This window comes from Hibiscus syriacus, unplaced genomic scaffold, assembly GCF_006381635.1.
Source record: "Hibiscus syriacus cultivar Baekdansim isolate YM2019G1 unplaced genomic scaffold, ASM638163v2 tig00110325_pilon, whole genome shotgun sequence".
In the NCBI taxonomy this organism is placed as follows: domain Eukaryota; kingdom Viridiplantae; phylum Streptophyta; class Magnoliopsida; order Malvales; family Malvaceae; genus Hibiscus; species Hibiscus syriacus.
Window position 1 is genome coordinate 540,627 of NW_024062683.1, and position 23,685 is coordinate 564,311.

Here is a 23,685-nt window from a genome sequence, read left to right on the forward strand (position 1 = left end):
AATCATTTTTGTTAGCGTATCACACCATTAATATAAAGAAAGTTAACAACTCAATAATTAATATATAACAAATTGATAATATAAATGACTAAAACACTACTTTTGAAAGTTTAATGATTAAAATAAAATATCTAAACATCAGTGACCTACTATGTAGTTTACCCACAAATTAATCTAAAGATGAAAAATTGGTTGTTGGCTGCTTTGGATTAACGCAAAGAAAGAGGGTGTATAAACTATAAACCAACCCAAATTTTTTTAAAAATAAAATAACACGCTGGCAGCCACCTGTCGTTATATTTTCATGATTAGACTTCAGCCGTTAGATCAATCCTCCTATTAATTCATAACCTTCGATCGCCACACAAATCTTCATTTTCCCGTTCACTGCTGCGTCACAGCTTTCTTAAGGCGACGGCTCAAATCCTGATAAAGAAGAAAAAGTTTCGATGGATCCAGACGCTGTAGCGAAGGCGTTCGTCGATCACTACTACTCGACATTCGATGCGAACCGGGCCGGTTTAGGCAATCTCTACCAGGAAGGTTCCATGTTGACCTTCGAAGGTCAAAAGATCCAAGGCTCTCAAAGCATTGTCGCTAAGCTAGCCAGCCTTCCTTTCCAGCAGTGCAAGCACAATATCACCACCGTCGATTGCCAGCCATCCGGCGCAGGCGGCGTGCTCGTGTTCGTCTCTGGTACGCTACAACTCGCCGGCGAGCAGCATGCTCTCAAGTTCAGCCAGGTAGTTCTCTTTCTGCCGTTTTGTAGGGTTTTTATGTGTACTTCAGTTATCGATCTAAGGCTAATCTGTTTTTGACTGTTGATTTCATCGGTAATATCGATTATATGATTTCGCGATTCGATTTGTTAGTGATCGATCTGCTTAATTCTGGATTGAATCAATAGGATTTTGATTTATTATTCAGGATCTTATGAATCGAATTAACTGTATTGCATGAATCAATAGTGATTTGAATTTGCATGTCTTCCATTGATTTTGATAACTGAGTTAAGAAGGGAAACGAGGATAAAATAATCGATGTATTGAACATTTTTGATTTCATTAAACTGTGTCATGATTACCTTTTGCTATATCTCGCAAAAGAACTTGCTATATCTTATTTTACTATGATCTATTTGGCTATGCATATTTACATGTTCATAGTCATTATTTATGACGGTTAATTCGACCCTGTGGGCTCTGAATCTTCCCATCTTCTAGCTTTAGGTTGCAAAGTTATAAATAATTGTATGATTACTATAGAAAGAAATCTAGAGCTATCTTTTGTACCTGTTGTCTTTTTTATACTAGGCAAGCTTTGGTTTTATATTTTAATTTTCTATGCTTGCTTAATTTCAATTTTCACTTAATAAATTGATGGTGGGTGCTCTCATTGCTTACTCTGAAAGGTTATCAAGCATCTTGTGTCGTGTGCATTAAATAGAAGAAAAACCAGTGACATCTCCCCTCACCTGGGGATATTGTTGACCTCTTTGTGGTTTATCCCTTGCTTTCTCATAGATCATGTTCTTATCTTCTTTTAGAAAATTAATAGAGTTCCTAAATGCTAAACTATGAAAAAAGCCCTTTCTTAAAGATTGCCCTATACTTTTATTTTACCTAAGTAAGCCCTTATTCTTTAATTTTTGCCTAAATTCAAATGAGCGGGTGATCTATGCAAAGGGTTTCTTTATTTATAATTTAAAGATGAGGGTTTATTTGGGTAAGAGTTCCTAAGGGTTATCTAGGTGTAACAAAAGTACAGGACTCGTTTGGATGAAGCTGTAAAGTTCACGGTTTTCGTTTTTATTATTTAGCCATTTCAAATCCACCATTGAATTGGTTCTGATATTGTGACATCTTTTGGTTGTCAGCTTTACTAACCGAGACATTTTGGCTTTGCTTTCTGCTCCCAGATGTTTCATTTGATGCCAACACCACAAGGAAGCTTCTATGTGTTGAATGACATATTCAGGTTAAACTACGCTTGAAGAAACACAAATCGCTACAAGCGATGGAAATACAATCTCTCAAGGATTTATAATTTAATCCGGTTATCTCTCTCTTCAGTTTTAGTCATTTTAAATGGAAATATTTTTCAAGTCTTGATTATGTCGGTATTGTGTCCCATTATGGTTTTCATTCCAGTCTCCATATTTCTTCAGAGAAGTCTGTCGTGATTGGTTGAGTTGGTGCAGGACGCAGTGTTATGAATTAGATGTGTTTGATTAAAGACGTCTTTTTGAAATTAAAGCTCGTGGCTTTCTGAAACAGATTTTCAATCAATAAATCACAGATTTTTGCAGTCGAATGCATATTATGTTTTGTTTTGAGAGATTGACCCTTGTTTATGCAGTGTCATGGAGTCCTTGGCTTGAAAATTTGGGGTGTTCTATTACATCATTTTGATGCCTTTTATCTCCAGGTTTAAAGTTAGATTTGTTGTTGGTATCGGAAGCTTTGCTATTATGACTGGTTAGTTTTTTTAGCCATTGAATTTAATTACTAGAAATTGGTGGAACAACTTACATTAGACCAAAGCTAATTAGAAGAGATAAAAAAACAAGATACAAAATTTCATTCTACACAAACTGAACCTATAACCCACTCAGACCGATGCGGTAATCCGATCCGATCCGGGAATTCACATTAAGGCCAGCGGAGTGACCCATTGTAAAAATCTCGAAAAATTTAAAATTTTTATTAAGAACATATAACACATAAAATGATTTATCAGTATGTAGAAATAAAACAGATTTTCAAAACTCGTATGTAAAACAAAATACTATTACATGTCTCCTAATCACATGTACTATAATTTGAAATCTAAGCCGGAAGAACTCTCTTACTGATGTCGATAGATGCACTGGTACGATTCTTTTAACCTGAAAAGATAAGTAACAGAGTGAGCTTTGGAAAGTTCAGTAATACAAAACTACCAGATGATGCTAAAGAACGTGCAGATACAGATAAACATATATTTTCATATTGGTTCTGATATGTACAGATTTTTAGACTGAGCTGAGGTTCCACTGATATCTTAGGTAATATCAGACAGTAAGTTTTCAGTTCAGAGGAAAATATTTCGGATGACTAGATTTAAGAAATCATGATAGATTATCTAGTGTGTTCTCGTAAAACAACTGAAAATATACGGATCTTTTTAAAATATATTTTTAAAAACATAACACTACCCCCATCCTTTCACAATTTGTTTGTGTAGGTTCCCCATAACCATACACCCAACCCACACAACATGTAAGACCCTGAGCACAAAGCCGAAGAACTTGCAGAAATGCTTCCTCCAACAATACCTCCAAATAAAACATTTTTCCATCAGTAAATGGAGATATCAAAAATCAAAACAGAATTCAGATCAGATATCAGAACATAATCTAAATCAGAAATCAGAACAGAATTCATATCAGAAATCAGAACAGAATTCAAATTGAAAATCAGATAAAACATTCATGTGATTAGGGAACACACTAAAGTTTTCAGATATTATTCAGAGATATTATATAATCTTATCGGGTAGAGAAACACATATCTTCAGTTTACATATAGAAATGTCGGAAGTTAAAATCACTATTGGAAGAGTTTATTAACTGACGGAATCATCAGTTATTCAGAATGTGATTTGAGCTGATAAGAAATAAATGAAGGTTCCGAACATTTATAGTCTGTGTCGATCTATCGGATTATTGAAGTAACTCAAGCTGAACAACTCTCAGAACTAATGCATGTTGACCGATCCATTCATTGCCCTTCCAGGTATTCACTCTTTAATACCAACAATTCTTGTCCATAAATCATCTTCTGAGTCATCGTTGAACGGATCTTAAGGAGACATACATATATTCTAATGATCTTTAATTCATTTCCATGTTTCAACTATATCAGGAAATGCCGACGTACTTGATTTGTGGTTCATAACCTATAGGGTTGATAGATCATGTAAGTTCATCCGAGTTTCCAGACTTATCCTAATCACTTACTTAATCCTCAGTCATTGAGGTTACTTAGTTCATTTAATAGTCAAGTCTATTCCGGTTACTCTAGAATTTTCCAGAGTAATTCGGACGTTTCTGAATTTCGGATACATATTGTACTTCTGTTCAATTTAATTTGATATTCGTGGTTGATTTGTCGAACAAATATCAAATTCTTAGTACTGAATGTAATCTAGAGTTGAGCTGAGCTGAATACTTCCAAAATTATCATCGAGCCAAACTTGAGTAGACGAACACGCATTCAAGTAATATCTATGTCGTTCAGGTACTGACATATCATTAAGGTTGATCGACTCACATAAGTTGTGTTTCATAACTTTTAAGGGTAGTACAACACCCATATTTACTTGGATTCCTTAATTAATCCAAAACATCTACTTAGTCTATACCATAAGGGTATTTTGGTCATTATGGTACTCAGTTTTATTTCATTCATTTCAGAGTTCGAGGATATTCAATCATTCGTGAGTTGGTGATATTCTTGATCATTTCCATTTCAGGGGTATTTTGGACATTTTACAGATTTAGTGTATTACAATAATTCATTTCGACCGATCTTATTATTAGATTCAAACTTATCATTTATTTCAGTCCCTTTGAACTATTTTGACAAAATATCACCCTCAATAAATTATTCTTCAGGCATTTATTCATAACTCGAAGATTTTTGGGGCAAATGCCTTCTCAGATGTTACAAACAAGTTATTAGGAATTTTCTATACAAAGTCAGGATCTTAATAATGAAATCTGTAATTTATCGAGTTAAGTACGAATCCTCAAAGTAATTTCTCATTCAGGGTCAACTCGGACTATTTTTACCTCTCAAGGGCATTTTCGTAATTTCCTAACCAAATAATTTTAGTATTAAAACTCTTAACATGGATTTATAATTTAGAGATTATGGGTTTAATCGGTTTCTCGGATAATCTCTAAACTTTAAATTATTCCTTAACAAACTTTTAGTATCTTGTACAAGCCATCTTGGATTTAGAAATCGGTTATCCAGATTTCATAAGCAAAACCAATATTTTCTGTACGCATCAGTAGTTTCATCATATTAATGTCTTTAAAAATTCTTATCCAACTTCCAGAGTCAATTATTGTCCTTATTACAACATAAGGGTAATTTTGTAATTTTACCTAATTGAAGCATTCTCATAATTTATCGCTTAAACCGTATTCGATTCAAGTTCATCCATAAACAAACAGGCATAATAGTTCAATCATATACATCCATGCATTTTTCCATTAACAACATGTTCTATAAAGTATAAAGAGGTAGTAATGTATTACCTCGATTTCAATTCTATACCGATCGACCATTTAAACTCCATTCGATCGCCCTCGAACTTGAATCCCACATCCAATGATTCCTCAAATACAAAGCAACTGATGTTATGTCAGAAAATGAAATTAATTGAGAAACCAATATTAAATCCGAAGTTAAAACCTTAAAAAACAGCTTATTGGGTACGAATTTGACAAAACGAACTTCGAAATCGGGCTCAAGATGTCAACAAAACCCAAACAATAACTTTTGAATTTAAGCTCACCAACTCAATTTCTAGCTTCCAATCTTTTTCTCAAGAACCTTGACCTTTAAATATCAAACTCAAATTCCAAAATAAATTTCCTAGCCATAATTTTTTTTTTATAAAAAATACTTTCTGTAATAGAGGGACATAACTGACAAAATTAAGAACTCAAAGGGTCAATTTAATACTTAGCTACCAAGGCAAGTGACCAAAATAATCTTATTCAAACCATTAGACAACATTCATAATTATATAGAAAATAGAAGACAAGGTTGAATTCTCACCAAACTTGGATGACTCCTATTGTGATTTACCCTTCATCCTTTATTAAATTTTGCTACAACCCACGTGCTCTCTCTAACATTCATACTTTTCTTATTTTCTTCCTTCTTTCACGCTTAATAAGCCTTACCAGCGTGCTCTGTAGCAAGAATCTTCACCAACCGAAATCAAACATTGGTGATCATCGCTTGGACCCTTTGACCGGTTCTGGATATAAGAAGCTCCTAGGGGCTGCGGACTTAGCTACGACAGATCGACGTTGGCTAAAGACCCTCCATAGCTTCCCTTTCTGATACCCCGTTCTTGATATAGGATCAACCTATTTCTTCTTTCCCTGTCTACGTTGTGCTATCATCGTTTCCAGCTGCAGTCGTAGCATTCATAAATGGTTCCTTAAACACAAACATACAGCTATCCAGTGCGTTTCATACTAAAAATTCTTGCCATGTTAAACGAATGAAATCGTGAAAATGCTTTTGAAAGCACATCATCGTTCACCCCATTACCCATATCACCACAAAATAGACGAAAGTCATTTTCAGGCCATTCCGCAAGTGTTAGATCCTCCCATGATTGACCAGCAGTTTTACGAGGGATTGCTTTCTTTTTGGTTGTTGGTATTTTCATCGACTCGCAAAAGGGGTTCGACAGGCTCAAGCTTGGCGTCATATGTTGCCTGGCAGAAGTCACCGCAGCGGAGAATGAGTTTGCGAAGTGAGAGGTCAAGAGGATCGAGAAGCGAGTCCAAATTTTTTTTTCTACCGAGCAGTTCCTCCCATGACGGTTCTGGTAGCTGATTTGCTGCCATCAAAAAGCAAGCAAGCTACTCACGATGGTGAGGCTATCGAGCAAGGGATGTATGTGGCTTTGGTTGTTTATGAATGCTCTATAATATAAAAGATTAGTACTACTATTTTATGAGATAACGAAGAAGATTGCAGACATTTGCAGGACCCCCTAGGCCACTATGGTACCATCAGATAAGATTTATTATTTGGGGAGTTGAAATTATACTTCATTTATACATATTATATATATATATATATATATATATATATATATATATGAGAGAATCAGTTCACATCAACCAAAACAAACCATGTGAATGCTATAATTAACTAAAACTAATGAATGGACAAAATTACACTTAAATCCTTAATCTTTTAAAAAAAATTCCTCATAGATCGGTGTGTTACAGAACCATTTTTTGAACTTCTTTTCCAGTCCATAAACCTGATTAAGCCTGCAGTTACGTGCAACAGTTGGATACATTAAAAAAATTTCCTTCACTCTTTTAAATTTCTGAAATTACAAATTAATACATCATAGTTAAGCTTTTATTAATCTTTATATTGTAATTTTAATCTGTAAAACTCTAGTACGATCTTTTATATTTTAATATTTTTAAATTTCAATTTAAACTGTTAAATCTATTGAATTGTACTATTAATCTTTTACGCTATGCATAAATTGTTGGTTCAAAATGTGTTGGGTGTGAGAACTGAGCAAAGATGGAAACGGGGAAACGGAGATGGTTCACGATCACCGTCTCACTTTATTGCTTACCTATTAGATTAAAGAATTTTTCATCATCATTTATTTCAATCCTCTATATCAAGTACAATTTATTGTCAAACAAATAAGAAAAATTTTAAACTTTAATCACTCAGACTATTCAAAAAAAATAAGATTTTTATTTTCTAATTTAATTATTTTTAACTTTTATATTGTAGTCATATTATTCTTATATAATTGAATTAAACATAATCTAAGTTTTCAGTTTCTAGATTGTAATTAGGTAATTTATTTCGTCATTTTAACCAAAAAAAAACCTTTCAACAATACTTAATGTCGTCTGAAAGACTGTAAGATTCCATTCAAAATCCAAAATCAAGTTTCCATTTTTCTCATTATCTCTCACCATATTTAGATTTTGGATTAATAATATCCAAACAGCTCACAAGGAAGAAACAGAAGCGAATAGAATGGGAAACAATCATCCCATTTCTTCTGGCAAATGAGAAACTCATTCATCAACTGAATTCTTCCACCAGCAACTACCTCAACAGCACCAAGGATTCCATATCCATATGATCAGTAACATTAGAAGGCAGCATCAATCCGTGTTTTCCTGCATTAGTACTCGAAGAAACCTGCTATCTTCCTTGTATATGTAAGCAATTTACAGTACCACTCCCAAGAAGTTGAGCGTTGCCCGAATCTCCCACTTTCCAAACCCACTTTTTCTCTTTACGTGAGCTTCCACTCTGCAAAGTCAAATCATTTTGGATAAGTATCCATCAGAAAATATACTCAATCGGATTAAAGAAAATCGGGAAACTCCCCGAAATGCTAGTTTGTTCAACGATGAACTACCAGTGTTTCTTTCACGGAAGCAAGAAGCAACAACAAAAAAAGTATCCTCACAAGCATTAGAAATCTCTTGCATGGTACCATGCAAGGTATAACTGATAAAAAAAGATGGCAGATACAACACAGCCAATTAAGCTAGTTTGCTGCAAAAGGAAGGGGGCAACAATGTGAAATCTTGAACCTACTATAAAACCTTCAAGAATGTCGTATTACTCGACCTCAAGTTTGGTTCATCTAGAATTAATACAAAGCTCACAACACAGTCAAATTCAACCCGTTTGTTTAAAAGTTTTGCCAAAATTGATCAACCAACAACAGTTTAGACGATCCATCACTAGCTATCGACTTATGCCACACACTACCGGTTTTTGTCATACGCCGAACTTGCGATACCCATATTGTCAATGAGTTCAAAAAGCAACTACAAAGATGATGCACTCAGTATAGGGGGAAAAAACTTGTCAACAACCTGTTTAGCTCATTCTTGAACATATTTTTCACTCGAAACGAAGTTTCCTAGTACCATTGTAAGAAAAAGATACTCACAATTTGATGGGATAAAAAGGTTTCATGTAGTTAGAATTGAAGAATAACGGAAGAAGTCAAATAAAGACTGGACAAATTACCAGTTTCTGGTCTTTATGAACAACATAATTGAGATCATTCTAAACATTTGAAATACAAAATGCAGGAGAATTATTTTATATTTCATAGTTTTCTTCATGTAATTTGCAAATTCTAGGAATTTGATTCCTGCTCTGTAAGAAGTATTAAGAAATTTAATTTGCAAAATTAGAATAGTTTACAAGCCAGACAATCAGAGAATAAAATTAAATGCAAAAAACAACAACATAACATAAATCCATGTACTTTTTTAGAATTTAAATGCCATTTTAAGAAGAACTAATTTGAAAATATTACCAGAATTTTCCTTCCGAGGCTGAGAGGGGGCATCGCGTAACAAATAATAGAGTGTTGTTTTATGAATCTAATTATTAAAAGTTATAAAATAGTTTCTTAATTAAAGAGTGTTGTTTTATTGAATTATTCGATCATTAAAAAATACAAAATGATCACCTATTTAATATTAAACTCTCATACCCAAATATGTATTACTAGAACTCAGAACCTCGAGAAATAATAATAATTTCTTAATCACTTAAATTATTTAATTTATGCATTATACTTAAAGTTTTAACACTTAATTTTTGAATAATCATTTTAATCAAATAATATTTAAATTATAAGTATAAATTCACTATTCAATATATATAATTTTAAAATTATTAAATATTTAATTATACCAAAAAGTAAAAGAAAGACGATATTTATTTAAATAATAAACATCTAATATTTTTTTATTTTTAAATAAAAATAATTGATTTTTTCTGTTCTTGTAGTATTTTTTAAGATTAAATCTAATATTATCTCTATAATTGACGTCAATTTAGTTTATTATTTATGTGATTATCTTGTTAAATTATTGTTGATTTAAATTTTTAACTTAATACTCTTATATTATTAAGCACTAACAATTATCTCAAATAGCCCAAGTTTAAATTATAATAAAAATAATTGTGAACCAGCTGTCTTTTGCTATATATGATCATATTTTCATTATATAATTAGTAATTTATATTTTTAGAATTAAAATTTAAAAAGAATTGCATGAGTAGGTGATTGCCGGTGGTAGCCTTTCATTGCGCTCGGATCTATCCCTAATGGCTAAAACCACCACAGAAGGAAACCCGCAAAACCTATTAATATATGTTACAAGAAAAGGGATGAATTGATCGATTGCAGTAAAGTCTACCTATTAATATATGTTGCAAGAAAAGGGATGAATTGATCGATTGCAGTAAAGTCTAGTAGACTACGTGTTCCATTGTAGAGATAGTATTAAATTATGGTTGTTGTTATCATTGCAGTTACAGTTGTCGATCGTGAATATTACAAACATTACGATATAATTTATTTTTAAAAAAAATAACGATTTAAGATATCATAATATTCTTAAAGAATGTTATGATATGACTATTACACTACGTTACGGTTATAATTTAATACTTTTAGTATGCCCCGACGTAACCACAAACGAAGGACATTGAAAAACGAGACGACGACAATAAATAACACTAACCATGTTTATTCAATAATTTCGCATCGGCAATCGGTGCCACCGCATTTTGTTTGACCCGTCCATCTGCCAACACAAAGTTATTCATTAGAGACAGAATGGAGCCAAGCTGATAACAAAGGTTTAGGCTTTAGCTGCACTACTGAATTGAGATGCTTTATTACAACCGGTTTGGACAGCTTTTGGTTCGGTGGCCGCTGTTCAAAAGGGGACACGAGTAACTAACCTTATTACGGAAGCAGCATAAGGGTTTGCATGTGGGGAAGATGATGATGACCCAAGTTTTCTGTGTTGCTCATCAACCCTGTCCCCATTTCACTCCCGTAATCTTCATTCTTCTCCATTGCTGCAATCTGTATGTTACATCACAATAACTTAAACTATTATTGAGTTGGACCATGCCTGCAGATTAGCTTTACATATCTTCTACTTTACCTCCCTCTCTAATACATCATTTTCTGCTTTCAACAACTTTTCCTGCGCACCACAGGATTGCCACGGATTAGAGTAAACCAAATACAAGGAAAATGGTTTTAGTTTATGATACCAACACACTTGCAACAAATATGACTGTTAAATGACCAAAAGTGTCTTATGCTCAGGGGTGCAAACGTAAAGAGTTTTAACGATAAGGTTGCATTCATGTTATTCGTTTAATGTTCGTGATCGTGAACATATTTGTTTATATATTTATTAATATATTCGTTTAACGTTTACTAACATATTCATTTAATATTTACGAATATATTCGTTTATATGATTCGAGTCCTCTCGACAACCAACCCTTTTTTCATCATTTTATTTGTAAATCAAAGAAAAATGACAAAATTACATCACTAGTCCTTTAACTCTTTAAACTTCATAGATTAAACTTGCAATTCATTCTATGCACAATTTAATTCATATCTTTACCAATATTTAAAATATAAAAAAGGTAAAACGAAAAGAAAAATCCGGTAAATGAGCTTATAAACAAATCAATAAACGAACTTTCAAACAAGTTTGTTCCTGAACATAAAAGAACCGAACACGTAATTGTTCGTGTTCGTTAGTTTATTAATTGAACATAAAATTTTTGTTCATACTCGTTATTTAGCAAATATAAACAAATCTTATATAAACGGTTCACGAATAGTTTATTGAACACTTTTTATTTACCCTCTAGCTATGCTGTCTTGCTATTAAGTGTGTGCTTCAATTTTTCTCTGGTTCAGGGTCTATTATCTTCTTCCTCGCCTTTAATTCACCTACGTTCCTCTATGTTTTCTAAGAAAAGTGATAAAAGGGGAATAAACGGTCCTACATGGTTCAAAAAATTTCTAACATGCTGATCCTAAACAGCTATTTACTTCAGTTAAAACATCCCTTACTTCTCAAAAACCTTATAAAACCCAACAGGTATGTTCTTCACACAGTGCAGGTAAAGCCAATAGATCCATAGCTAAATTCTCACTATAGTCACAATGGTTGCTTACCTTTTCTTGGCGGGTCAAAATGGTCTCCAGCACCAGCTGTGTCTGCATGCATAAAAGCTTGTTTATATAAGAATATGAATGAACACTATTACAGAAACATTTATATATATTAATAATATAAAACTTTTATACGGATCGACACGAATAAAATTTTAGAATAAATATAATCAGCAAAATAAATAATTAACTAAAAAGAATTCGGAAGCACACCCTAAAAACAAGCTGCATCGGCTGATGCATGGAAGCATTTTTATCTAATAAAATCAGTAACTAAAGATTTCACATAAATTAGTAGATAAAGTCACTTGAAATCAATGATGTGTAGATCTTAAGTAATCACTTTTCAGATTTATCCATTCCGTCTCTTATTCAGAAGTAAGCCTAACATGTAAAAGAAACCATAGTGACTTAAGGTGACCAAGTGAATTTCCTGGTTGGCAATCACCTTTAAGATTCTCTAAACATGCCAATTTGCTAATTTTTAGGATTTGGATTTGGTTTGTGAGATCATAATAGTGAAAGAGAACCATGGTAAGAAGTGGTAAAAGACTTCATTCATATCTGGAGCAAGACTTGCGTCAAACTACTGTTTTTATGAAAAAGATGTAAGGTTAACAAAATATATACCTCTAACGTCTGTTTAAATAATAATTTTAGTCTATGTTCTTTTTTTTTTCTAGGGAGTATTTTGGCCCAACGTTTTATTTTAGGACAAAAGATCCCTACATTTGACTAAATAATCATCTTGGCCCAAGTTTTTTTTAGTATTCTGGTCCCAACATTTCATTTTAAGATAAAAAGACCCCTATTTTGGAGCTTTGATCGCTTTTAGACTAAAGATTTCCCTACATGGAAATGCCTTTTTGTCCCAAAATGAAATGTCAGGGGCTAAATGTTCCAAAAAGAAAAAAAAGAAAAAGAATAGATCTCAAAGTGACTATTTATTCAAATGTTAGGACATTTTCTTGGTAGTATATCTTATGAAAAGTTGGTTATAAATTCAGAGTCAATGCAAGTATCAGAGGTGAAATTTGATTTCTAGAACAAAATTAAGTAGTTTACACAAGATATCTATCATGATATGTCATATTTTCCTCAACGTGGGATACTAACCTTTCTAGCTCTTGTTCTGTAAAGTGCTGCAGCAAGTTGCATCTCTAGTTTTTCAAGGTCCATCAAGCTCAGCTGCTCAATACTTGGTTCTTCTACTCGACTGGCAACAGATACTACTATGTCAAACTAGTCATATATAACTTCTACTACACTGCCATTTAGGTATGGGAAAGAAAAAAGGTTTAATATAACGGTCGAACTACAAAATAGTACATTTTGCTATGAATCTTAAACCATTGGATTAAGAAACCCATCCTTTCCCCCTTTCATCTTCCCTTGGAAAAAAGAATCAGAAAGTCACCTTTGAACCATATGAAGTAGCTCTGTAAGTGAAAGGACCTGTGGAAAAATAATTGATGGCTAGTTAGCAAATATGGAGGAGAAATATGAAGTGGTGATAGCAACACCATGTTAAAAGCATACGCAGTTCATTTGATTAATTGTTAAATCATTTCATGAAGTTCTTTGTTTATAGACTGGGGTGATTACAAGGTAATATATGTTTAGAATTTTCTTAGTCTATTGACAACTCACATATACTTTACAGACGCAGTAGCTCGAACCTAGGTCTTCCAAGGAGAACAACATTAAGATCGTTGTAGAAGGGAGAAGGATTACTTACTGCTTCAGTATCATCTTTTGAAGCCTCAGATTCTTGTCCATAGTAGCGTTCAAGAATCTTGACCAAACTGGCAAAAATGTTTATTGCATTAGTCATTATAAGAAAGAGAAGAACAGAAGTATTTAGTATTTCATGAACCAAGTTTCCATGGAAAAGTTGCAGTACATAATGTCCTGGAAAAATGTTATAGAAGATTCAACTACATGAGTTGTGTGAAGCAACATTATAAGGAGTCCAACATTCATTCCATGTATGCAAGGGAATATTCACACATGGGACACTACTAGCAAAATGACTTTCTATATGAGTTCTTGTACTAGTTGCATTAAACAGATGATCAGAATAGTTTAATGACTTTCTATAAGAATTTCCTTCATCCAAAAGAAGCAAAATTTTGCTACGGTTTAGCTATTAGTTTTCTACGAGGTTGCTACTATTAGCAGTAACATATTAATAAGGAATGGGTCAAACTCTGAGAGGTTTTAGTATTGAAGGATAGTTTTAAGGGCATTATGATTTTACTGTTAGACTCGAGACTTGAGTGTGAACTAGATACCATATTGTTATGACTTGAGAAAGCATATTGGTTTTATTGGATCTTTCAATCATATTTTAAGGCACGGTACATTCATTTATATATATGTAGTGAAATTATCCGAGAACGGTATATTGGTAGAGTGCTTATTGTTGGGAAAAAAAATGGAATTTTAGAAAGTTTGAGGTATGGTTTCAATGGACAAAAATGGAGATTCGAGTCATAAAATTTTGATTTTATATTTTATTTTATGAGACCTTTACACTACCATATTATATACTTAAAATAGTTAAGTAAAGAATGAGAAATTAATGCTCAAAATAAGTTACTTGTAAATTATGTTGGGAAATATAAAAAGCTTATATCCCACATTGGTATGATACCAAGCGTGGAAGGTGTTTATATTGAAGAACCAACTTGAGTTTTAAAGAGTGTGTAAGATAACATTGTGACACGAAATGTTTGAATTAATTTGTCCCTCCTGAGGCTTATAACAAAAGCATAATTATGGTTCGTTGATTATTATCGTTGTTTTGTCTGACACATATGTGGAGTGCTTGATTATTAGTTATAATTTATTTTTGATTATTATTACTTTTTATCCACAACTAAGTTATTGTAAAAAGGTATGACGTTCATTTAAAATAAAAAATATGAATACAATTTCAAGCATCTTAAATTAATTTTAATTGAAGCATCAGTTCTAACTTAATTGAAATTAAAAAAGATTATATGATGTCTAACTTATTTTTTAATGCAAGTAAAAGTAATTGTTTATATATAAAACAGTTAGTTAATCATATAAATTGAATTATCCAATTCATGAATTAGAGTCGATCAGAGTAATCTTTGTTTTAAAGATTGGAGAACACAACCTTTATAGAAAGAAATACTATCTATCAATCATAGAAGGTTTAAGTATTTGATTATTTACAAAGAACTGATTTTAAAATAATAAAATGGATTGAGCTACTAAAGGATTACAATTACGTTATCTATTATCGCATATGTAAAGTAAATGTGGTGACAGATGTTTTAATCCAAATTTTGAGGATAATATTCGTGCGATTAAGTATGATAGAAAATGTGGGTTGTTTGTAGAACTCGTTCTAATATGAACTTTAAAAAGATATTAAATTTTGGATTATAAGTTGTCAACCAAACAAGATCAAGTCAAAAGAGGTAAGGCATCATTGTTAAGATTAAACACCAAATTCTTTTAAAGTTGTTCGAGTCGATTAAGATTTTTCAATGAAAAAATAATTATGAACTTCATAATAGTTCTATAAATGACACAACAGAGACATGAAATTGTTTAAATAATAACGGATGGATTGAAGAAATCACATTTTTGTTAGTTTATATGAATTGCATTATTAAATTGTATATAGATGAGATAATACGATTACATGATATATAGAAATCACATGTTTGTCAGTTTATATGAATTGCATGACTACATTGTATATATATGAGATAGTACGATTACATGATATACATACTTCGATCATTTCCAATAGAGATGAAAAATACATCCTACGGTTTTGAGAAAAAGTCTGAAGAAGCTTTAGGTATATGTTTACAATTCAGCACAACTTTTTATTTTCAAATTATAAACAACTTAAAACGAATCATTTATATTTGAATTTATCTACAATAATAGTTTTTAATCCAGCATTAAAATGGTTTCTCAAAGTATTATATGGTCCATGTCGAACTTTTATGTTGGATGATACTCAATGAGAGTAGACTGATTGGCTTAAAAGTGATTTATCAAATTGAAGAAAAGGTTAGGTTGATTCAGGATGTTGAAGACAATTTTAGATATACATAAGTCATATATAGAATTAAAGCACAAAAATTATGGAGTTTTCAATTAGTAATAATATATTTCTTAGAAGGATTAAAAGCTAAAGGCTTAACTCATTTTGTTATACCGATTTATCTTTTCTTTTATTCTTTTTATTTATTTATTTTCTTTCCAGCTGAAAGCTTGGTCATTTTAGGAGCTATCTGTAGTCTCTCTCCTTCAAATCAATTATTCAAGACATTCTTTGGTAATAATCATCATTGTTAAGTTAGCTTCAAAAATAGTTCATTATTTTGAAGTGTAAAACTTAGAAAGAGGTTTCAGGAGAGTTTATGAGGGGAATCATGTCATTTTTTTCTTTTTTGTTTTTGTAAATTTCATTTTTTTTTAATTTCTTGTGTGATTGAAAATTCATTTTCATTGTTGAATATTAATTACAGAGGTTGAAGAATCTTCAAGGAAACAAGGAAATGAATTATAAGGTGATTGAGGACTAATTTGAGGGTGCTTGTTGCTAAACTTGAGAGATGAATATGCATAATTATAAGTTTAATTTGGAGAAATTTGTGTATGTTCGTAGGGAAAATTTTGAATTTTTCGGCTTATATATCGTTACTCGATGAATTATGAAGAAAATTTTAGGTCTTTTGAATTTAGAATGAGTACTAATACTTTACATGAAATACACCGACCTCAAGGAATCGATGCGAGTCTAAATATGATATTTAGGCTTGAGAATTTTATTTTTGAAAATATAAAAACTAGATTTTGTATTGATATCTTATTCTGGTATCAATATCAATGTATACTATCAATACCAATTTTAGATTATTGATATATTGACTTTATTTTAAAAGAAAATTATTAAATTGACATTATTTAACACATTCAAGATGTTGAGTTAAAAAATGTGATTAAGAATACAAGCTTTAAAAAAAATATTGATATCTATGAATATTCACTAGATGAATGTTTTAAGTGATCAAATTTTAAGATGCAATAAAATCTTAAATTGTTTGACGTTTTTTTAAATGTGGGTGATTTCAAAGGTCTTATTTGCAATATAATATCGTGTGATCTTAGTAACGACACATTAAATAACTTTATTGATGATCTTTTATTTGGTGGTCTAATATTAATATTACGTGATCTTAAGGGTGATGATTTCAAGTGTATATCTATTATTTTAGGTAAGTCATTAAATTTAGTTCAATGAATTCAGGGAATGAGAAAAAAATATGAAAATTTGCACAAATATTTTGTGAAAAAAAGAGTATAAAATTTTTGAACTCCCATTTTTAAATTTCTGAATCCGTCACTCATATTATATATAAGTTTAATGATGATATTATATGTGATTTTAGCGAAATGTATTATTTAAATTTTCAATGTTGGAGCTGTAACTTTATACCTTGTTAAGAGTACTCTTTTCCTCCAACTAGGTGTAGGGAGGTTTTTAATGAAACTCTTAACGTAAGTTTGTTTAATTAATAAATTTCATCTTGCCGAGAAAAAAAAATCTATGGTATAAATATGATGCAAAGTAAGAATATTGAACGGAATTATTACACGGATTTTTTCTCAGTGATGATATGTTAGAATATTTATTTCATGATATATTTATCAATCTGGTTTAGCTCCTCCAAGGGTGGAATTGTTTGTTTGGCAACTAGTGCAACATAGAGTACCAATTAAAGAGGAGTTAGCAAAGAGAGGTGTTGCAGAGATTGTTGACCAACGTTGTGTTTTGTGTGGTAGGGAGGTGGAATCAGTTTCCCATCTGTTTCTGCATTGCAGGGTTGTGTGGGGTATGTGGTCCTCCTTCTTGAAAATGTGGAATGTGTCATTGGTGACTCCAAAGTGTACCATGGAATTTCTAATTTTGTGGGATGATTTTATGACTAACTCTTTGATTTGGAAATTCATTCCTAGGGCAGTGATGTGGTCAGTATGGAAGTGTAGAAATGAGATTATCTTTCAGAAAGGAAAGCTGGATTTGGTCAGATTATCTTTCATTGTTAGATTTAGAGTGGCTTCCTGGTTTAGTGCTCGTTTCAAGGATGTGGGTATTCCTCTAGATTCTCTAGTAGGTGATTTGAAAATTGCTGATTCGATTGGTAGATCAGGAAAGGATTGCTCTCAACCTGCTTGCTGGGTTCCTCCACCGGAGGGGTTTCTAAAGTTAAATGTTGATGGAGCGATGGTTTCGGGTTGGGAAAAAGGAGGTATTGGTGGTCTGTTTCGAGATAGCAGAGGTCTATTACTTCAGTGGTTTTCTGAAGCAGTAGGGGGTGGTCCTCCTATCTTGGCAGAGCTGTTGGCTATCAAAAGAGGGATTTGTCTTATGGAGGAATTGGATTTTGTCGCAAATCAGAGAGTTATCTTGGAATCAGACTCATCTAACGCTCTGAAGTGGATCCAGAATCCGGGTTTAAGCCCTCCTTTGCATCTATCCTTGGTGAAGGATATAGTTTCGCTTTTGATTGGAAAGGATATTATTTTTAGGCATATTTCAAGGGCGGCAAACTGGGAAGCTGATAAACTTGCTAAAGATGGGATAGGGTGATTTTGGTTATTGTTGTGTTGTTTAACAGGAATTGTACCTCCCTGTTTGTTGGATGTTTTGTGTTAAGTTTTATGTTCTTCTGTTGGAAGTGTAGGAGTTTGTTCAATCTTGTAATCTGGTTCTTGTGAATAAAAGTTTTCTTGGCTCTCCTTTCCTCCTTCGTTGTTCCTTCATGTTACTCTCATAACATGGAGGGATTGAAGGAGGATTTTAATGAGGTCTCTTTCTATAAAAAAAATGATATATTTATCAATCGTTTATTTTTCAAGTAATGAATAGTCTACTTAAATTTATCTACTATATGTGATATAGTAGACTAATTGTGTACCACTGAGTTGTATGAAGTTTATAGTTCAAAATTATTTTTGTGTATATATTGTTAAATTTTATGCTTAATTCAAGGCAACAATATTTTTGGAGTTTGAGCATCGAACTGCCATTGTACAATATCTTAATCCTATTTTATATATTGACTTGTAAACTCTATTTGACATACTAGGTTTTATATTTTATTAAATATCACAATTATAAATATGTAATAATATATCTAACAACTTGTGTAACAACCCGAAAATTTTAACATTTAAAATTGACCCGAGTTGGTAAATAGTGAGTTTAAGTGTTATTGGGCTTGTAGATTAATGTTCGAACTCAATTGGTAAAGAATTGGGTCCAATGGATTAGCTCAAAGGTCCAATCTTGAATAAAGGAGAAATTGTGAGAACTAAAAGTGTAATTACCCCTGACAAAGATAAAATTTGGAGGCTAGCCATGATAGGGGATACAAAAAGGGGCTTAAGTGCTTTCATCCTTTAGATCTTCTTTACTTATTTCTTCTCCCATCTCCTTTCATTTCCCTTCTTTAAATTTAAGTTGTGTTGGAGTGAACTTTGAGGTAAGAATCTCTCTTCACGTCTCAAGCTTCAAAACAAGATCTAAATCTTCTAAGATATGTGTCATGGGACATTAGGGTCTCTAAAAGGTTTATCCATTTGAGAGGATTTTTGGAGGATTTGAGAATATCAAGTTACATCCCATCTTCCATTCATTATTTTTTGTTGTCTTATATGCTTATTCGATTGTTAAATGGTTAGTGAAAGAAGTGTGTGAGTCTTCCAAGACTAGAGGTACAGAGAAAGCTTGAAAAGGTGATCAAGGTGCCTTTTTTGGGAGTTTTTGTGCAATGTTATACAATTTTATTCCTAGCAGAGGTAATATGAGTCATAAATATATAATCTTGTAAGTTAAATATGTTTGTTGATGTGTGATATGACAATGCATGAATTGATGATTTTGATATAAAATTGTCGTTAGAAAAGCTTGTTATTGATGTTAATCGATGCACGGATGGTATTAGTGGCCTTAGGAATAGTTTTGGGGTCAAAAAGGGATGCTTAGAGATAAGCTAGGGAGCCTTCTCGGGCTTAAAAAGATATTTTCTGCACTTTGATATTGATATTATTCTTGTAGTATCAATACCATTTAAATATCATAAAAAAATCTGAGTATTTTGGATGTGGGGTATCAATATCGTTCATATGGTACCAATATCGAGAGTTGGATATCGATAGCAAACAAACATCGTACTATTTTTTAGTATTGGTACCTCCCTATGGTATTAATACCATCAAATTGAGAATTGATACCTATGGGAGGGTATCAATACCGTACATCGAGTTATTTCATGGTATCGATACTTCCATAGAATATTGGTATCATGAGGCTGAGTACCAGTGGGATGATATTGATACTGAACAGACTTCGAATCTATTTTTAATATTAATACATCTATAGGATACCAATACTATAAGGATAAGTATTAAAACTATTAGGGGAGTATTGATACCTACTGAGTTGAATGGCCATTTAGATTACATGATCCTTGAATTGGTTGGGGATAATGTTAAGACCTAATGAATAGAGAATGAGACTTGATGAGAAATGCACTTGAATGAGAATCAGATCAGGCACTAATTATCAACCAATAGTTAAGCTCGTACGAGCGTGTCATTGAATCACAAATGCGATTGATTGAATAACTATACGGTTTAAATGACATTATTTAATATTATACGACATGAGTGGAATTAATCAATATACGATCATAAATGGCACTAAGCTAACTATACAGGTTGTGTGGCATTTGCGCTTAAGGTATACTTGTTAAAGACCGATAAGGTTGATCGTTAAAGGTGAAAAAGCAAGGTTTAGACCTCCTCATCGAGAAAAGAGGTGACTTAATTCGAGTACTATTTATTTAGGAACAAGGCTTTCATGCGTACATGATTAATTCTTTCATGCATTAAATGCATGTTTATTTACTCGCTTATATTTATAATTGTATGAACTACTTGAAATAGTTGTTTATTATTAGACTTGTGTAACTCATTATTAGATTATTTATCATTTTCTAATATAGTAGACAATTGATCAAGGTAGCAATGTCGTAAAGGAATTCTAATGCATGTATTTATAGTACATTATTGATTTCTTGTATATGACATATGTATCTATGTGAACTTAGTTATGTGTTATTTTTGAGGCTGAATATGTTTTGACTATTTAGTTATTTTGTTGAACATATATGTGTCAGAGCTCTGTATTTGTATTTCAAATGTTTTATCATGTTATGGACAATGTTTTAATTGGAAAAGTGATTTTGAGATTTCAAATGTGAACAATTTTTATAGGTAGGTTATTGGGTGGTTTTGAGGGTTTAAATATATTATTGTAAACATATCGTATTTGCGGATTATTGAGACTTGATGAGTGATGCACTTGAATGAGAGACTTATAGTGTCGGATGTCTAAAAGGCTAGGGGCCTCAAATATCGGAGGCACATAATAGTAGGTATAACGAGATTAAAGAAAAGGTCCTCAACTTGAACTACTACAAATTAATCAATTTCTTCACATCCATATCATAATGCAAAATCTGCCATTAAATTTGTAGTCATTTTCTTGCCTTGATCCAAGTTCTCCACTAGCCTCCCTCTATCTAGTTACCCCCACACCAAATTAATCCTTTCACTTGCCAATTAACGTCTCTCAAGATTAACGATTCACTCTGTCAAAGTCAACTTTAAGATCTGCTCTGAAGGGGATAGGCAACGGACAAAAATCCTTTTTTATTCCTTCCACGAAAAACAAAACAAAACTACCTATAGACAAGGTTGCTTCCCAAGACGATGGAGATAAGGTTAAAGGACGAAAAAGAGAAAGTGCAGACACGTACAGTGATGAACCGATTGAAGGATGATCGACCGTGATCGTCTCTGAAAATTTTAAATTTATATATATATTTCACAGCAATGTAAAGTTTTATTAACAAAATATTTGTCTTCCTTAAAAATTTTATGAATTCACTCCACTAGCATAATATGTGTGTGTCCCTAGATAGATACCAATATACCAGTCAGGAAAGAAGTGCAGCAAGCGTGAATGAGATAGTGTGGATAGATTGCTAATACAAGCTTAGAATGTCATGAAGCAGCAGAGATAGCTTCTTTACTCAGAAAGCAAACATTCCAAATAAACTAATAACAGAAAACTCCTAATTCAAATTCTAAGTTCAAATCGCATTTTTAGAGATACTATGCCGGACAAAGGAACGAACATATCTCATACGAGCTAAATCATCGGGGTTTCGAAGAGACGAACACGTATCTTTAGCCTTCTACATAAAATAATGGAAAAGCACAAATTCCTAAATCATTGGAGCTCAAGAATCCTACTGATCATACGGCATTAATAGAGGAGAAACAATTATACGGAAAAAATACCATGAAAGTGCACAGAAATTGAAAGAAATAAATAAAAACTCGAAAACTTAAACAAACAAACAAAAAGAAAGAAACACGTACAAGTAAAACTGTTTGAATTATCGATTGACTTTTTGTTGACCTACTTGGAAAAAAATTCAAATTGCATAACAAAAACCTGAGAGAATTTAGAGTGACAAAAACGAAGTGGTACCTCTTGCCTCCGGAGAACTCGTAAAGCCTGCCGCGACTGGAGAAGATGACGAGAGCGATCTCGACGTCGCAAAGAACGGAGAGTTCACGAGCCTTCTTGAACAAGCCGGAACGGCGTTTTGAAAAAGTGACTTGCCGGCTGTTCTTATCTTCGATTCGCTTTATTTCCAGCTTCCTCCTCCCCATTTTCGTATGATCTTTGCCCTTATTTCTATTCTACTCCTTTTCTCTATTTTATCGTCTTCTAGAGAAGAAGCTTTTATATATTTATTTGTCTTTGACAAAATAAAATATTAATAATAGTAATTAGTCAATGTGTGGCCTTAATAATAGTGACATTATATTTTAACACGTGGACCGCAACCATGTCGTATTTGAACTCGGCTGTTCTTCTTTTCCAGTTTAGGTGCTTTGTTGCTTAATTTTCCATTTCGGCATTCATATTATAATTTTAGGTCTAATTTTGTTCCTAGATCCTGAACTTTTTACATATTTGAAACTTAGCTCCTTTCCTTATAATTTTAAAAATGTAATCCCTCTATGTATTTGATTTAAAAAATTAAAATTCAATTGGTAACACTAACGATTTTTTATAATTTTGAATATTTATTATTTTAATTTTATAAATCAAATCTTCAAATATTAAAAAGTTATGTATTAAAAGAATTCGTCAAGTAACATCAATGATTAAAGAGAATATTGTTATCTTGAAAGATCACGGGTTCAAATAATTATGTCTATAGAGTATGTGTTGTCAATGATTAAGAATGATTCTGAATATATACTACTTTGTAATTTTTCAAAATTATTCGGAAAAAAAAAGTCATGTATTAAAAATATGAACAAGTTGCCTTAAAATAAAGAGAATATTGTTCTCCCTAAAACATTTAAATTTGAGTAAAGCATGTATTTATGATAGTCACTTCACTATTAGATACTTAACGACTCGAGGATGGTTTTATATTGGATTCAAAATTGTGTGCATAGACCTTTGAAGCGGTGGCCGTTTTTTTTTTTTTTTTTTTTTGAAGATTTCAACTGTTTGGAAAAGAAAATTCCAGTGATTCAGTTTATTTTCGCCCCTCATATCAAGCATTGGTTTAGCGGTTGATCTTGCGAATGAAGGTTGACTATAACAAATTCATTTGAAGTTTGGTGGTATTTTGCTTGTTGTTGCATTTATATTCTTTGTTTTGGTTGTTCGTGGTGTGTACTGCTTGGCCTTGATACAGTGTTAATAACTTAGTT

At 32.2% G+C, this 23,685-nt stretch overlaps 2 protein-coding genes and 1 long non-coding RNA gene across 3 annotated transcripts; 1 reads left to right on the forward strand and 2 right to left on the reverse strand.

Annotated features, from left to right (window-relative positions):
* The first annotated feature begins 396 nt into the window (after window positions 1–396).
* LOC120118016 (nuclear transport factor 2B-like) lies at window positions 397–2,090 on the forward strand. Its single transcript, XM_039138164.1, has 2 exons — window positions 397–743; window positions 1,919–2,090. The coding sequence occupies exons 1-2, from the start codon at window positions 450–452 to the stop codon at window positions 1,991–1,993; spliced, it is 369 nt and encodes a 122-aa protein (XP_038994095.1). The 5' UTR covers window positions 397–449; the 3' UTR covers window positions 1,994–2,090.
* Window positions 2,091–2,773: 683 nt separating this feature from the next.
* Window positions 2,774–6,708, reverse strand: LOC120118017. The gene is made up of 3 exons (XR_005515710.1): window positions 6,331–6,708; window positions 5,309–6,243; window positions 2,774–2,887 (listed from the first exon to the last, which is right to left on the reverse strand). It is a non-coding gene; the product is annotated as an uncharacterized LOC120118017 (long non-coding RNA).
* Window positions 6,709–10,248: 3,540 nt separating this feature from the next.
* Window positions 10,249–22,681, reverse strand: LOC120117952 (protein MADS AFFECTING FLOWERING 5-like). The gene is made up of 8 exons (XM_039138104.1): window positions 22,439–22,681; window positions 13,553–13,619; window positions 13,232–13,269; window positions 12,931–13,030; window positions 11,818–11,859; window positions 10,778–10,819; window positions 10,569–10,695; window positions 10,249–10,408 (listed from the first exon to the last, which is right to left on the reverse strand). Exons 1-7 carry the CDS (start codon window positions 22,621–22,623, stop codon window positions 10,573–10,575), a joined length of 597 nt encoding a protein of 198 aa, XP_038994035.1. The 5' UTR covers window positions 22,624–22,681; the 3' UTR covers window positions 10,249–10,408; window positions 10,569–10,572.
* Window positions 22,682–23,685: the final 1,004 nt, after the last annotated feature.

Coding starts and splice junctions, on each gene's coding strand:
- LOC120118016 (XM_039138164.1), top strand. CDS start 450: ATGGATCCAGACGCTGTAGCGAAGGCGTTCGTCGATCACTACTACTCG. Junction 744..1,918: donor ATGCTCTCAAGTTCAGCCAG/GTAGTTCTCTTT, acceptor TTCTGCTCCCAG/ATGTTTCATTTGATGCCAAC.
- LOC120117952 (XM_039138104.1), bottom strand. CDS start 22,623: ATGGGGAGGAGGAAGCTGGAAATAAAGCGAATCGAAGATAAGAACAGC. Junction 13,620..22,438: donor GAGTTCTCCGGAGGCAAGAG/GTACCACTTCGT, acceptor CATTTTTGCCAG/TTTGGTCAAGATTCTTGAAC. Junction 10,696..10,777: donor ATGATGTATTAGAGAGGGAG/GTAAAGTAGAAG, acceptor TGTAACATACAG/ATTGCAGCAATGGAGAAGAA.